General features: G+C 41.6%; 2 protein-coding genes across 4 annotated transcripts; one reads left to right on the forward strand and one right to left on the reverse strand.

The window, feature by feature from the left end:
• Positions 1–45: 45 nt before the first annotated feature.
• PUS3 (pseudouridine synthase 3) lies at positions 46–10778 on the forward strand. Its single transcript, XM_025998957.2, has 6 exons — positions 46–444; positions 1079–1305; positions 7842–8277; positions 8378–8943; positions 9807–9997; positions 10132–10778. The coding sequence occupies exons 3-6, from the start codon at positions 7903–7905 to the stop codon at positions 10440–10442; spliced, it is 1443 nt and encodes a 480-aa protein (XP_025854742.1). The 5' UTR covers positions 46–444; positions 1079–1305; positions 7842–7902; the 3' UTR covers positions 10443–10778.
• Positions 3383–15887, reverse strand: HYLS1 (HYLS1 centriolar and ciliogenesis associated). 3 transcript variants are annotated; one of them, XM_025998958.2, is made up of 4 exons: positions 15759–15887; positions 13172–13221; positions 7228–7345; positions 3383–4685 (listed from the first exon to the last, which is right to left on the reverse strand). In XM_025998958.2, the coding sequence occupies exons 3-4, from the start codon at positions 7239–7241 to the stop codon at positions 3758–3760; spliced, it is 942 nt and encodes a 313-aa protein (XP_025854743.1). In that variant the 5' UTR covers positions 7242–7345; positions 13172–13221; positions 15759–15887; the 3' UTR covers positions 3383–3757. The 3 variants fall into 3 exon arrangements, with proteins under 3 accessions (XP_025854743.1, XP_072585503.1, XP_025854744.1); XM_072729402.1 differs by having other exon boundaries at positions 7228–7358; positions 15759–15866; XM_025998959.2 differs by lacking the exon at positions 7228–7345 and having other exon boundaries at positions 15759–15866.
• Positions 15888–16228: the final 341 nt, after the last annotated feature.

The following is a 16228-nucleotide window of genomic DNA, read 5'->3' on the forward strand; positions in this document are numbered from 1 at the left end:
CGCACGAGCTCCAGGGAGGCGGTGGGCGGGGCCCGGGGCGGGGGCGGGGCCCCGGGCGGTGGGCGGGGCCCGGGGCGGAGGGCGGGAGAGGGGAGTGCGTTCAGGGGCAGGTTTCTCTTCCACCAGCCCCGCGTCCCCGGCAGGTGTTGGAAACCCTCGGCGGGGCGCCGCTGTCGTGAACGCTCGCCTGCTCCTGACCCTCTGCTGAGCCAACAGCTTGGCACTCTAAGACGCCGCAATTTTCGCATTGATTCGAGCGAGAGTCCTACCACTCACTACCCAGACAATTTTCCAGGCGGTGAGGGGGTACCCTCCACTTCCCCCCAACCCCGCCCCTGGCTTCAAGCAGTCCTGCCCAAGTGTCCTCCGAAACATCTGCTTCCCACATGACAAGATGTCAGAAAGACCAGAGAATTTCCATAGGAGTATAGAGGGTACGAACGGGTGAGTTTCATCTGACAAATTCAAATGCGAAAGATGCGAAGCTGTTCGGGTTCTAACTGTTGCCCCTGCCCCAATACCTGTGACGTTTCCGCGTACCGGCTTGTTTTGATGTTAATTCTGATGTGTGCCCTTCGCTAAAGCAATCCTGGGATAACTGGTTTCCTGGCGGCACCACCTCCACCTCCTCCTACCCGTGTCTGCATAATCCGGCATCGACTCCCTGTATTACTGACTAATGAATTTGGACAAAAGAACCAGATCTCTTTCCGTTTTCTAACTGGACTCTTGAGATTTGGATGAGCGTCTCTGCAAAACTCCGCAAACCGAGACCGAGCTATGACCTCTCCGTGGTGCTGAAGCGAGACTCCCCAGCACTGTTTGCTCACTCTCGGGCACCTCATTTGTTTTGAGGTTATCAAGTTCCTCTTAAGACTCCACATGTGGATTCTAATAGCAAATTTCTTTTTTTATTATCTCTCAATGGTAACTTCCTACTAATTTAAGTAGGTATAAAATCGGGCCAGGTTCTTAAATGTTAGTTTTCATATAAGGATAGCAGACATTTGAAAAACCGCTTTTCCGTTATTTTATTGCACTGGAATTTATCCTATCTTTTATTCTTGTGTTACCATAGGCCCCAGATTCTGCTTTGTCGGAGGTAGAGAAGTGGTGGCCAGACTAGAAAACGTTAGACGGATTTGGGCGTCGAGACTGCGCCTCCGTCGCTTGGAACTACATTTCCCACAAGGGTGGACTACATTTCCCATGAGACTCTGGGCGCGCACGCGCGCGCACGCGCGCGCAAAACACAAAATGACAGCTTCCTGTCTCGCGAAAAGCTGCGTGGTGGGCCACGGGAAGGTAAGTAAGGGAATTTGGGGATGAATTTGTTTTCTGGGTTATACAAAGAGGAACGGATAATTGGACAAATAGCTGGACGGGCTTCCCCCTCCCCCTTTCCCATACCTTGCCCTTCAGAGCCCTGATGGGAGGAAGCGGCGTCTTGCTTAGGTCCCTGTTCTTGTATCTGCTGCTGCTTGAAGCTCGTGGCGGAAACGCACAGCAGGAGGCACTTAGTAATTGGGTTCTTAGCGGGCCCTTGGACTCGAGGTCTCTGCTGCCCCAGAACAATGTGCTCATGACACTAAACACTACCGGAGGTCAGGATTCCAGTAGTATGCGGGGAGGGAGGCGTGGCGACTTTCTTCAGATTGTTTGGGGGCTCGGATTCCGCTGTTAATGCTCGTAGTGCGCGGCTCCTGGCCCTTTGGCCCTTCCTCCTCCTCCCTCTCTGGCTTAAAATAAAGTTTATCATGGAAAATGCTTTCTAGTGCTCCACTAGTTACTAATATTTCGAGATTTAAATTCTTTAACTTCAGGAAACGTGTTGGAACTCCAGCGGTAGGCAGCCGATCCTGCGTGGGGTGGGCGCTCAGGCACACCCCGGCTCCCTCGGGGTGACTCGGCAGCCCCTCTGCAGGGTCAGGTCCGCTCGGGGCTGCTGGGCTGGAGGAAGCGCCGTGCCGACGAGTCTCGGCCTCAAGTCCTCTATTTGCCGCAAACCTTACCTGCTGAAACCCTTTGGACCAGGTCTTTGGTCAAGTAAGGGTTGAACTCGGTAATCCCCAGAAACTTCTTGCGTTGGTCATTATTGGGCTTTGAGATGGAGCCAAGTCTGGTTTAACTTGCATATAAAAATGCCATATGGTTTTAAAGTAGTTTTTTTTTGTTTTTGTTTTTTAAAGAGAGGAGGTATAAAAACTACCTTTAATCCCACTACGGTTTTGATTTTTCCTTTTGCTTTGTTGTGTACGTGCACGCGACTGTGATCATATTAGTTTACAACCTGTTTCATTTAATTTGCAGTTTTCCATTAGCTTCCCATTATTTTCAGTGGCTAATATTCTATTTAATCATTTCACTGTTGTTGGATAGTTTGCAGTTTTTACTCATTTGCAGTGAGCGTATCCTACATCTATCTTTGAGTCAATGATTCTTTCCTGATAAATGCCTCACTGTGGAACTGGATGAATGTTGTAGCTTAAATATTATGGAGAAAATATATTTTAGCAGATAGTAATGGTCACAGTTACTCATTTCTACATTACATAGCTGTTTTCCCTTGAATAAGCCAACTATTTCTGCTGTCACTGTAATGGCTTCAAATGCTAAAACTGACAAACTCCAGATTTTAGATGTCCCTCACTGGATTAGAAGTATCAAGAATAGATCCAATATAAAGTGAACAGAATTAGCATTTTGGTCTGTACCCAAATATGCCAGTTTCATTTTGGGATTTGTTTACATCTAGTTGCAGAGGTTCGTAGTTTTTTTTTTGTTTGTTTTTTGTTTTTTTTAAGGTTTTATTCATGAGAGAGAGAGAGGCAGAGACACAGGCAGAGGGAGAAGCAGGCCCCATGCAGGGAGCCCAACGCTGGACTCAATCCAGGGTCTCCGGGATCAGGCCCTGGGCCCGAAGGCGGTGCTAAACCGCTGAGCCACCTGGGCTGCCCAGGAGTTCTTTTTCTGAGTGGGAATAGCCTTCAAATGACAGGAATAATTTCTAAGAAAATCTCAGTGGCAAATTATTAAAAAAGCGTGGTAGTCTAGACGTGACAATTAGAGGGCAGTAAATTACTGAAGTATTTCTGAAATGCAGCTTGGGTTAGACTACTTTATGTCATATAATACTGTTATTGAGGGTCTATTAAAAAGCACTTGCATTTTCTGGATTTTTTGTGTTCCTTTAGTAATGGAGATATGTTGTTACTTTTCTTCCTTTAGGATTATGTACATAAAGGACAGTTTTTTTGTTCTATCCTGTGGCTCTCATTACTTAAGTGGTGAGAGTATGATGGGGAGCAGTGACTGGAGGCAAGTCATAACCCAGTTTTGAGATCATCTTAACTTTGGGAAGTATTAGTAAGTAAAAATAAGGTCAAGTCCACAAAATCCCAATTCTTTAATGAATAAGCTTAATGCCCAGCAACTTTAAAAACAGCAGTTCACATTGGCCAAAGGTTAAAAACAATATAGAACAGAAACAGTGCTGACAAAGTAGAAAGACTAGGTCTGTTTTTTTCTTTCTGGCCTTATTTCTCTTGCAGCTAGTAGATTTGAGAGTGGTAATTTGGAAGTGAAGTGGTATTTGATTACCAATGTGATATAGACCTAGGAAAGACCAATGGTGGGTGAAGTCCTTACTGTATAATGTTCCATGGGCTTGCAAGTTAGTTGTTTCTATTTAAATAGAGGACAGAGATAAAGAACCAGATTACCCTCAAACAATCCCATAAAAGAGGTTAAAAAATACTTAAGAAGGAAAAAGAGGGAAAGGAAGCTTCCTGGGCATGACTCCATTTGCAAGGTCACAACGAACACCCCAACGAAGGGCAGATCTTTTCTTCTCAGTTGGCACCAGGTAATTGTTTGGAACATATATGTGCTGAGGTTTGGCCTGGGGTTCTGGTCGTGAAAGCATCTGCTCTCGGACACCCCAGCGTAACTCCTTTCTATGATCTTCACCAGGTATCCTCATCGAGTCCCAGTCTCTTTTGTACTCAAAATATCGGGCTACCCGGTCTACCTTGCCCCGATTTCGGCTTAACTGGTCCAGCCTTGGGAGAATAAAGGACTTGGGTCTGCTGGCAACTATCAGGTCTTGTTCATAAGCTGGAGGGCCCATTCCTTCTCTTCGTAGATAACAAATGAGCTGATCTTGAGAAATTCCTTGGTATTCATGTGGTAGGGTAAATTTCTGTGGAATGTCATCTGGGGAGTCCATGTCTTCCTGGAACTGTAGACTCATAAGCTTTTGTCTTAAGTCCCAGAGATCCATATCACTTTCTGTACCAGACTCCGATTCACTGATAATCGACTCATCTGTCACTAATACTTCCCCATCTGGCTTCTTCCGCAACACCTTTCTCTTCATCACTGGCTTTCGGAGTCTCTGGGAAGGCTCAGAGACTGTTACTGAAGTGGCATTACTTTCTACATGTGGGTACTGCAGTTGTACAGGAAGAGCAAGTTGCTTTCCTGGGGTTACTGAAGCTTTACTGTAGGGATCATACTGGATAGACCGGGCATCTCTCCTGACATCTCCCTCACCCTGCCCTGCACAGATGTGGGTAAAAGCTGTAGCAGCTGCCAACATTCGTTCTTCTGGATCCATATTAGCCCATTTTTGTCCACTGGGCTCCATGAGTTCCTCCATTGCTTCCCCTCCACTGTAGGACCTTCTGCAAGAAAAAAATACTCATCAGTTTTCTGGTAATTCCCAGCTCATAAATTGTTCATTCCCTTTTGTGTACTATTTTACTGTAGTTACACAGAGAAAGAATGGCTAAGGCAATCATAAATGTAATAGTTGTATAATAAAATACAGATTATAATACGGAGTAGTATGGTAGCAGTTTGGAGGAACATTAACTCAGCTCCAGAGAATCCATCATCTGCTTTCATTTCCACTCTTATTTGCTCTCACTTTTTTTTTTTTTAAAAGATTTTATTTATTTGAGAGAGAGCGCGAACAAGTGAGCATGCACAAGCAGTGGAGTAGGGGTGGAAGGGGAGAGGGAGAAGCAGACTCCCTGCTGAGAGAGAGCCTGATGTGGGGCTTGATCCCAGGACCCTGAGATCATGACCTGAGCCAAAGGCAGTTGCTTAACCAACAAGCCACCCAGATGCTCCTTGCTCCCACCTTCTAATGGCTGGTAGTTCCTGCTACCTTTAGTAGTCCTACGACAGGACAGGTGAGTTCTGGGATTAAAAAAAGCTTGTGACTTAGGGCACCTGGATGGTTCAGCCAGTCAAGTGTCTGACTCTTGGTTTTGGCTTAGGTCATGATCTCAGTGGATCATGAGATTGAGCCCCATGTCTGGCAGATAGCTTGAGATTCTCTGTCTCTGCACTCTCCCCTCCCTGCTTATGCTGTCTCTCTCCCAAATAAATAAAATCTTAAAAAAAATAATAAACCAACTTGTGACTATATGATATGGTATGTGATATGGGGCTTAATGCTTAATGGACATTACACAACTCAGAGCGGCAGTTATATATCTAGGATTGTCCTATGTGCTTAACATTTATCAGTTCATGTATCCTTATTATCTTCTTTCAACAGATGAGTAACATGAGGCAAAAGGGGTTAAATAACAAACCCAAGATTACAAGCTAGTAAGTCATGGAATTGGAAGTCTAACTCAGGCAATCTGGCTTCAGAGTCCTTGCTTTTAACTCTGAGAGTGACTTAATCCAAAACCATCACAAAAGCAGTGATAGGCATATAAACACTCCTATGCTTAAAAGACTGTGCTGAGCATGGAGCCCAATACTAGTTTCCTGACTGGATCTGGGATAGGTATTATCTACTGTCCACCATTTCCTGTATTCCTACAATTTTTCTTTTTAAACTGAAAAACTGGTACATGTGCATGGTAATTTAAAAAAAAAAAGATTGTCAACATATTAGTTTCAGGTGTACATTTGACAAGTTTATAGGTCTTGCTAAGTTCACAAGTGTAGCTGCTATCACCATAAGATGCTATTACAGTACCACTGACTTCATGCCCTATGCTGTACTGCACATAATTTTAAGGATCTCCCCTCCCCCTACCAAGTCTCACTCTCAAAGGCAGTTTCTTACACTTTCTCTAGTAATTTTCCATATTCATATGCGTATTTTTATACCATAAGGGAGCATATTATACAACTCTTCTGAACTTTAGTCCTGGTGATCCAGCTGTATCAGCACATGTTGACTGACTTCATTTTGTTTAAAGTCGCACACAACTCTGACATATGGATATGTTCCTGATTTAATTCACCTTACACTCTTGTTAAAAACGTTACAAGTATCTTTTGAGTTTTTAAAAGATAAGAGAATATACTTGTGTAAGCATATATATGTGTATATTACATTTCTAGAAATGCAGTAGGTCAAAAGATGTGTGTGCTCAATTTGATAGCTGCTGTCAAATGCCCTCTGCCCTCTGAAGAAGCTGCACTGATGGTGTCTTCAGAGCTTGTTTCTTCATTCCCTCTTCACAGTGGTATACTAGTATACCTTCTCTGCAGTCAGCTTGGTAAACAGTTCCCAACTTAAATGCCACTGAGTAGACATGAACTTTTCATATATGTATGTAAGCTTTTTTTCCTCTTTTTTGTATGAAATGCTTTTCCTTTCCCATTTACCTCTCATTGTTGAACTTTTTCTTATTGATCCTTACATTAAAGCTGATGTATATATTCATAAAATACTTATAGAGCAAGCAAATTACCCTTTGCCATAAGTATTTTTCTTCCAAGTTTGTTGTTTACCTTTTATTTTTTGCTGGTACAAACTTTCAATTTTAGGCAGTCACTTTTTTTTTTTTTTTTTTTGGTTTTCTACAGTATATTACTTAGAAATGTCTTTTTCATTCCAAGACTATAAAAAAAAGGTTTTCTTCTAGTACTTTTAAAGTTTTTTTTTTTTAATTTAAACTTTTAATCTATCATAGATATAAGAAACTCTCAAAGGCCAAAAGCTAAACAAGCTACCAAGAATTAGGTAACATGACCTTAGAACAGATTTGGAGACAATCCAGAACTAAAGTGATCACCAGTCACAGATTGTCTAGTACTGTCCCAGTTCTAAGGATGTGGTATGTCGATCCCCATGTTTTTGAAATATGACAGGAATTTCAACATCTTAATTAAACTTTCTAGACTGACTCTTCTAACTGCTAGAGGTACAGAACATAAATTTGACTTTAAAAAAGGACCATGATGCTTAATTACCTTTTTTCTGCCATCAAAACTACTTAGAGTGGGAAAGTCTGGACTTCAGGCTCTATTTCCAATATGAAATACAGTCATTGGCAAGTTTCATCAATCAGGCCAGCCTCTACTGTACCACCTTTAAGACAGAACTGTTAGATGTTAGGACAAACAAGCCACTGATTTTATCTGACATGTCGAAAAAGCAGAAGAGCAGACATATATATTCCATATGAACAGATTTTATGATTCAAAAGATTGGACAAGCGTAATAGTCAAAAGGAAATGCTTTAAGGAAGAAATAACAGTAATCAGTCCTTAAATCATCTTAGCTAATAAAGAAGAGAAAAATGGGATCTATAGACATTTCCCCTAAATTCTGACTGAATTTTAACAATGCTAGCTATTTCTTGATGTTCCTTTCCTTTCTGACTGTGAACTGGCCAGACAGGATGGAAAAGAAGAATATTTGTGAATGAGCAACCTGTAGCAATGAAGCTAATGCTTGTCTCCCTGAATGGAAGCAAAATATATCTTTTAGGCGTTAAATTAAATCTTAGGTACTATTTGCACATAATGGAATGATACTGACATCAACCAAAGTAATCTGCATTGAAATTGTTTTATCCTTTTAGTCTCTTTTCAGATAGAGTGGAGTTATATGATTCCTTTATTCCTGGGGTTGGTTGTCTTATCATGGCTGAAAATGACACAGATAGACTCCAAATTGAGAAACTCCTGAAGAGAGTACAAGAACTGGAAGAGGAGGTACAAAGACTTAAAAAAGAACAGGCCAACAACAAAGACTCAAACGTGAGAGAAAATTCTTTAGGAGTCAGAAAAGCTAAGCGTGCATTTGATTTCAGTGCTCATGGCCGAAGACATGTAGCCCTAAAGATAGCCTATCTGGGCTGGGGATACCAGGGCTTTGCCAGTCAGGAAAACACAAACAATACAATCGAAGAGAAACTGTTTGATGCTCTAACCAAGACTCGACTAGTAGAAAGCAGACAGACCTCCAACTACCACCGGTGTGGGCGAACAGACAAAGGAGTTAGTGCCTTTGGACAGGTAAGGGCCACTATACAGTTTCTCAAAGCAAGCGATACCAATATATGCACATGCTAAGAATTCCGATTGTGTCTCCAAACTTCTTTCTTTAATTCCACAGGTGATTTCTCTTGACCTCCGTTCTCACTTTCCGGAGGGCAGCACTTCGGAGGATTCTAATTTAAAGAATGAAGTCAACGATGTTGCTAAAGAGATTCGCTATACCCACATTCTCAATCGGGTGCTCCCTCCAGACATCCGTGTACTGGCCTGGGCTCCTGTGGAACCTAGCTTCAGTGCTAGGTTCAGCTGTCTGGAGCGGACTTACCGCTATTTTTTCCCTCGTGCTGATTTAGACATTGTAACCATGAACTACGCAGCTCAGAAGTATGTTGGCACACATGATTTTAGGAACTTATGTAAAATGGATGTAGCCAACGGAGTGATTAATTTTCAGAGGACTGTTCTATTTGCTCAAGTAGAGCTGGTGGGCCAGAGCCTGGATAAAGAGCAATGGCAAGAACCTTTCCAGTTATGTCAGTTTGAAGTGGTTGGCCAGGCATTCCTTTACCATCAAGTCCGCTGTATGATGGCTATCCTTTTTCTGATTGGCCAAGGAATGGAGAAGCCAGAGATTATTGATGAGCTGCTGAACATAGAGAAAAACCCCCAGAAACCTCAGTACAGGTAAGTTAAAAACAACCAAAAACCCCCAAAGTGACTGTTGCCTTTACATTGTTTTTAATTAAATACTTTAATTAAAGGTTAACATATCTTCCTCTCCTAACAATTGTCTAATTAACTAGGTCACTTATTTTGTCTTCATGAAGCATTTACTCTAACTTGTAGAATGCTATGAACATGAAGGAGGGCTACCCTTTTTTTGTCTCATTGTTCTGTCTCATTAGTAAGAAACAGGTGTTTGGACCAGGTCCCTTAATAAAATAACATTCATTTTTTTCCCCATGAATTTATGTTGAGAGGTATTATTAAGTTCTGGTGAAGTTTAAAAGTAAGCATTCAAACTATTAAATCTTCCTTGCTTTATATTACCGAGTAGTCATAACTATTATACTTTGAATTTTTCCTAATTTTCAGTGTCTGAAATGGTAGGAAAGATGGGAAGAATAGACTTTTCTTTTGAGAGCAGGCTGAGGTCAGATAAACCAACAATTCATTCCTAAGCAGTAAAATCTAGTTTTTACTTCATATCATGCAAAATTACAAGTTTGGAAAAATGTAAAAAATAATTTTATAGCATTATGGTTGAGGCAAGTCATCTCACTTTTGGGTGACCTGTTACCCTTGAAATTTAGCCTAATATAGATCAAGTTTAACTAGCTGATCCATAGTTTTTGGTTTTTTTCTTCTTTTAATTATAAAGTTGTTCAAGGTTAGGGATCAGTTTTTTATTTTCTTATCTGTTACCCAATACTGACAAAGTTTTCCCCTCCTTTTAACCCAACTACCCCCTGACCTTATTCCTAAAAAACTCCTGGATGGCTGCTGTGTATTTTCATACTCTGTTTCTCATCTCTTTTTCTCTCTAGTATGGCCGTAGAATTTCCTCTAGTCTTGTATGACTGTAAGTTTGAAAATGTCAAGTGGATTTATGACCGGGAGGTTCAGGAGTTCAATGTCACTCATCTACAACAACTATGGGCTAACCATGCTGTTAAAACTCACATGTTGTATAGCATGCTACAAGGACTGGACTCTGTTGCAGTGCCCTGTGGGACAGGTATGACAGGAAAATCCTAGGATACAATTATTTACTAGAACCAAAGCTATAGAGAGTATGGGGGAGGTAGATTTATATAAAGTTTGGAGGTGATTCTACTGTAGTAAAGTAATATTTGATTGTATATATTATAGGACCAAAGATGGATGGAGTAACAGAATGGAGAAACGTTAAGCCTTCTGTCATAAAGCAGACCAGTGCCTTTGTAGAAGGAGTGAAAATGCGCACATATAAACCCCTAATGGATCGTCCTAAATGCGAAGGATTAGAATCCCGGATCCAGCATTTTGTACGCAGAGGACGCATCGAGCACCCACTTTCATTCCATGAGGAAGGGTCAAAAACCAAAAGGGACTGTAATGATACAATGGAGGAAGAAAATACTCTTTTGGAGAAACCAACAAAGAGAGTCTGTGTTGATACAGAAATTAGAAGCATCAGTTAACCATAACAGGATCTAGAAGGGAACCAACTAGCTAGTGGTAGGGGTATAGAAAAGAAATATAAGATAATATGTACTTCAAGAAATCCTAAAATTCAGATGATCAGTTCTTGAAAAAGAAAAAGAAACCCAAAAAACCAAAAGTCCCCCCAAAACCCAAAGACCATTAAGCCCTATAAAGGAAGTTCCAGCTTAAATAAGAGTTCAAACGTTCTCATTCCTCCCCAAAAGGATTAAGAGATGGAAGAAGCAAAAAGCAATTGTGAAATGGAGAGTTGTTTACATATACATGTGCCTTGTGTTCAAATTAAATTAAAGCCTGATCCTGCAAGTGTCTAATTTGTTATGCTGTCTTTTTAAAAAGCAAATGAGATATTCACTACTCATCTGAATTCTTATAAAGAGCTTTGCCTTGGTTTATTATTTTTAAAGATTTTATTTACTTATTCATGAGAGACAGAGAGAGAGACACAGGCAGAGAGAGAAGCAGGGAGCCCGATGTGGGACTGGATCCCAGGACTCCAGGATCATGCCCTGGGCCGAAGGCAGGCACTCAACCACTGAACCACCCAGGCATCCCTCAGTGTATTATTTTTTTAAGAGAGAAATTAAAAATAAGAAATTTAGTCAGTTAAATATCTGGTACATTGGTTTATGCAAGGCACAATACTACCTGAAAATGACCTACCTGAATAAAAGCACAGCATCTCTTACAAAGCTTATCAGTCTAGTGCTGTGAGCCACAAGTGGTCTCGGTTGCACAGTCATCTTTCTCTTCTTCTTCTTTTTTTTTTTTTTTTTTTTTTTTTTAAGATTTATTTAAGAAAGAGCACATGAGCAGGGGGGAGGGACAGAGGGAGAAGGAGAAGCAGACTCCCTGCTGAGCAGGGACCTGATGTGGACCTTGATCCCAAGATTCTGAGACTGAGATCATGACCTAGGCCGAAGGCAGACACTTAAAGGACTAAGCCCACCCAGGTGCCCCCATCATTTTCTTCTTCACAACCTTTTACATATGTAAAAAACATTCTTAGCTTTATTCACGAGCCATATAAAAATAGGCTTAAAAATAGGAGTTTACAACCTTCTGAAGTAGTGGTTTAAGGAAAGCTCCTAAAAAGAGGAGGTTTCCAAGCTAAATCTTGTAGAACAAGTGGGAGCTAGTTAAAGAGGGGATAAAGAAATAACATTTTAGCGTGTCCAAGGCAGAAGATGCAGTTTGTATAAAGCGTTAGAGATTTAGCAGCATTTGAATGCAGATAATTGTAAATAAAGGAATATGGCTTGACCCTGACAAGATCCTAGTTTAGAAAAGGAAGCAAGGGTCATGTTTGTAGATTCCTGAAGGCCTTCCTAAGATTTTATTTTGAGAAGCCACTGGGGGCAGGGCGGGGAGGGGAAGCCAGGATCGTGTAGCAAAAATATTGCTCTGGGATTGCTCTGGGTTTGGTGTGGACTGGAATAGGGCAAGACAGTGGGGCCAGTTAGGAGGCTGTCAGAGTAATCAAGGAATTAGATGATGATGGCTTAGACTAGATTTGTAGTAAGGGGGATGGAAAGAAGATGAATTTGAAATCAAGAAAAGAGCAGCAACAGGGTTTTATGGTGAGGTTCAAAAGTAGGGAGGCTTTCAGGGTAATACCTAGGTTTCAGACTGAAGCACATCTGAGACACAAAGGACAGGAAAATGAGGTGGGGCTTTGTTCTCAAAGATTATAAGTAACCCTCAAAATATTATTACTTAACACCAATATTTATTCAAAAGAATTCAAAGTTCTTTTAAATGAGATATTAGCTTTTATAGTAATTAAAATAATAAATACCAAATGAACTCAGACCTTCTGCCTCAGTAACAATCTTCATCACTACAGAGTGTAATACTTCTGTACATTTATGAAACAATTATACTATATGTTTGAGATCCAAAGTTTTACTTACCAATCAACAAATAGTTTTGTTTCTACTTAGGCTCCAAACCCCTGGGATACAAATATGGTGTATATCCTCAAGCTGCTAGCTAAGACAACATATGGGGCAATTACAAACAATGTTAATATATAAAGAGTAAACTGATCTTGTGTAAGTGCTATAGAAGCGTAGCAGCCTGTGGCACAGAAACAAGACTTTACCGAAGAAGTTCCAGGTTTAGGATGTAAAACAGTACAAGAAAAGTGAAGTGACCTTGCAGTACTGAAGAAAATACACAATAGCCTTCACATTCTAACAGAGTAGGAACTGGACAAGGTCCTCATTTTAGAAATAGGAAAACAGTGGTACAAAACAACTAAGGTTTATTCTTAATAGCCAATTGCACAATCCAGGTCATCTGGATTTTTTTTTTTTTTAAGATTTTATTTATCCATTCATGAGAGACACAGAGAGAGAGCGAGAGGCGCAGAGGCACAGGCAGAGGGAGAAGCAGGCTCTATGCAGGGAGCCTGATGTGGGACTCGAACCCAGGACTCCAGGACCACGCCCTGGGCTGAAGGCAGGTGCCAAACCCGCTGAGCCACTCAGGGATCCCCTGGTCATCTGGATTTTTGAGTCCTGTCATTGATCTTTGGAACCTGATTTTTCAACATTTCATACTGCCTGAATATTCTTAAAATGTTACTTTCTCCTCTAAATTTGATGTAAGGATCCTTTTGTTTTGAGTGTAATCACTGAGTAGAGTATCCTCACTTTCACATGTAAGGACAAACCGAAGCATTCGATTTTTTTCAACTTCTTACCTTATTTCAGTGTACCTCCACTCACATTAGTTTTCAAGTTAAAGAAAAACCTGGAAAAGAACAGAGTTTATGAGATCACGATTTAAAAAAAATCAACTCTAAAGAAATGATATACAGGACAAAAAAACACTAACTGAAAAGCCATGTTTGGGCAATTCTACAGAAGCAAAGGAGTCAGGATAACGGTCTTAGATCTTAAGTAAAATCCTTTGAAGGTTAACTAGATTATACTATCATATATAGTAGAGTAAGCATTTTGTGATACTATTTTTTGGTAGTTGCCATAGATAAACTCAGGACAATTATCATAGATGAAGCAATGATGAATCCCAAAATGCAATTCTGCAAAACTACTTAAGTTATCTGAAGTAGTATTTGTTATAAATTTCAGTCTCTGACTCAAGGTAGGGACTAAATAAACATTAGAAGAAAAGTAGGTCTTAGATCTTAGTTTCTTCATTGGCAAAATTTAAGAAATTATTCCAATAGGTGATGAAGTTTAAATGAGATTATACACATTATATATGAATATATAACATTTAATATATATGTAACATTATACATAAATATTATAAAATGGTGTTTTGTGAGAAGTACTAGAACTTTAATTCAATATTCATGGAATACAAAACTACCTACTAAAAATATAAAAGCAGGGAAATAAATGGAACAGGACTCTTTGGGTTAGGAGGATCTCCAACATGAAAACCCAGAGATTTCTTTACAGCATATGTACTATACTACACAGTGATTAACCTGTTGTCTTCTTTGCATTTAAATTACAGCACACTCCCATTCTTTTTCTAGAATGTATGAAGATGGTTATTTGTAAATAAAATATAAACGTAAGTAAAGGCCCATAGGTAACTGTAAATTCTTTCCTTTTAATATAAAAACCCCTTTACTTAGGGCGAAACTTTCACATAGAAGCTAGAGCAGCTTATATTTTGCAGATTCTGATAGTATTGACCAAAATACCCAATAGCACCTTCTTTCCAAAACTTTTGAGCAACTCAGTGTCCCAGGCTTAGTAGTTGCAAGTGAAAGGGTTTTGAGGGTGTGTGGCTTCTAATCATTACAGGGGGGCTACGGTAGAGTCACAACAGATTCCTCTACCTCTGAGGAGGTAAGCATGCAGCTTTAAGAACCACAATGTCACAACAAAACACTGACAAAAGACGACCATAATCCAAAGAGACAACCAACTGGGGGAAACACTTTTAACAGGTTCAAAATCACTTAATTCAAATTCTTCTTAAAAGCTATTAAAAGGTACATCAGAAAAGGGGAAAGACGGATGGCTTACCAAAGAAATAATAATACTCATAGAAAAAGATGTTTAATCTCATTAATAACACAAATAAAAACATTAAGATATCCTTTTAGGTTGGTAAGATTTTTCAGCACCTAGGGCCAATCAGAAGATTTATTAAAATAGTAACATTTGATATGTTATTAGAAGGTGGAAGATAAACACTCTGTGTGTTTAACCGTGTTTACAGTGGGTGGGTAAAACTTTGGATCTCAATTTTTCTAGAGGGCAGTTTAGCATTATGAATCACAATGTAAACTGTATCACAATTTCTAAGCCATAACCCACTTCCAAGAATTAGTCTGAGGAGAGATAAACTGAACAAGGATGCAAATGTGTACACATACATGTAACCATCATGCTGTTTTTTATGATGAAAAAACTGGAAAAACAAGTGTCCACCATTAGGGGATTGGTTAAATAATAGATCACACGGGACAACAATTGCAAGAAATACCATGAAGTCATTAAAAATAACGTATACCTATATTTGACAGACAAAATTCTAAGGCATAATCTGCTTTTTTAAGCGAATGCTTTATTATATCCGAAATATACAATTAGATAAAAATATTTTCTGAGCAAAATCATGTAAATATATATTCCTAATGAATACATCTGAAGGAAACCCAAATATGAAGTGGGTTGCTTTTTAAATTTTATTTATTTATTTCTTTGGGGGGGGGGGTTGCTTTTTTTAAATGGTTATCGGACAGGGGCACCTGGATGGCTCAGTGGCTTAGCATCTGCCTCGGGCTCCAGTCGTGACCCCGGGGTCCTGGGATCTGGGCCCGCAGGGAGCCTGCTTCTCCCTCCACCTGTGTCTCTGCCTCTCGTGAATAAATAAATTAAATCTTCAAAAAAATAAAAATAAAAAAAGTTATTTGAGGCCGATGGAATAGCTAGTATTTTCTTGCTTTTGTTCTCTATAGGTTCGTACTTCTTGGATTAATTCTTAAAAAAAAAAAAAAAAAAAAAACCAAGACTGTATTTATAATCAGGAAAAAAAAGTGTTTTTTGCTGTTGTTTTGTTTTTGTTTTTCCCTCCTGGGGGCAGGACTACAGGGCCCTTGGGTTCCCCACGGCCTCCGAGCCGCCCAGGGAGAGGGCTGCACGCAAGGCTGCGGCCACAAGTTCCCCAGGGGCGTCACCCGGGCTGGGAAGGGTCCGGTCCCCGCACCACCAAGCCCCCCAGCGCCCACCTGGCCGGCGCGTCGGCCTCGGATGCTCGCGGCCCCCCGCCCGGTGCGCCCGCCCCGGCCTCCGCCGGCTTACCCGCCCCGCCGAGGGCCGCTCGCCGCCCCGCGTCCCGCGTCCCACCGCCCGGCAGCGCAGCTCCGCAGGCTTCGGTTAGCCCGCAGCTCGCGCAGGCGCACAGCCCGCAGCCGCGGTTTGAACCCGAACAGCGAACCGGCGCCCTCGGCCCCGCCCCCAGCGCCCTCGGCCCCGCCCCCCAGCTCTCCTATTGGCTCCGAGGGTGAGCGTCTGCCCCGCCGACGTTCTGATTGGTGCCCGTCCTCCCCGGGCCTTCGCCCTGGGGCGGGAGGAAGCCCGGGGACTTGAGGCGGCGTCCCTAACTCCGTTAGCGGCCCGCTGGCTGGGTCTGCGGAGGGGCGGCCCCAGCGCTCAGTCCACCTGCGCGGACTGCGCTTCCGCGCTTCCCTGCTCCGGGCGGCTGCGGGGGGGAAGCCGCCCCGGGCACCCGCGTCTGCAGCAGGTCGGCCTGGGGTCCGACCCACGCAGCT

This window comes from Vulpes vulpes, chromosome 12 (assembly GCF_048418805.1).
Source record: "Vulpes vulpes isolate BD-2025 chromosome 12, VulVul3, whole genome shotgun sequence".
NCBI lineage: Eukaryota > Metazoa > Chordata > Mammalia > Carnivora > Canidae > Vulpes > Vulpes vulpes.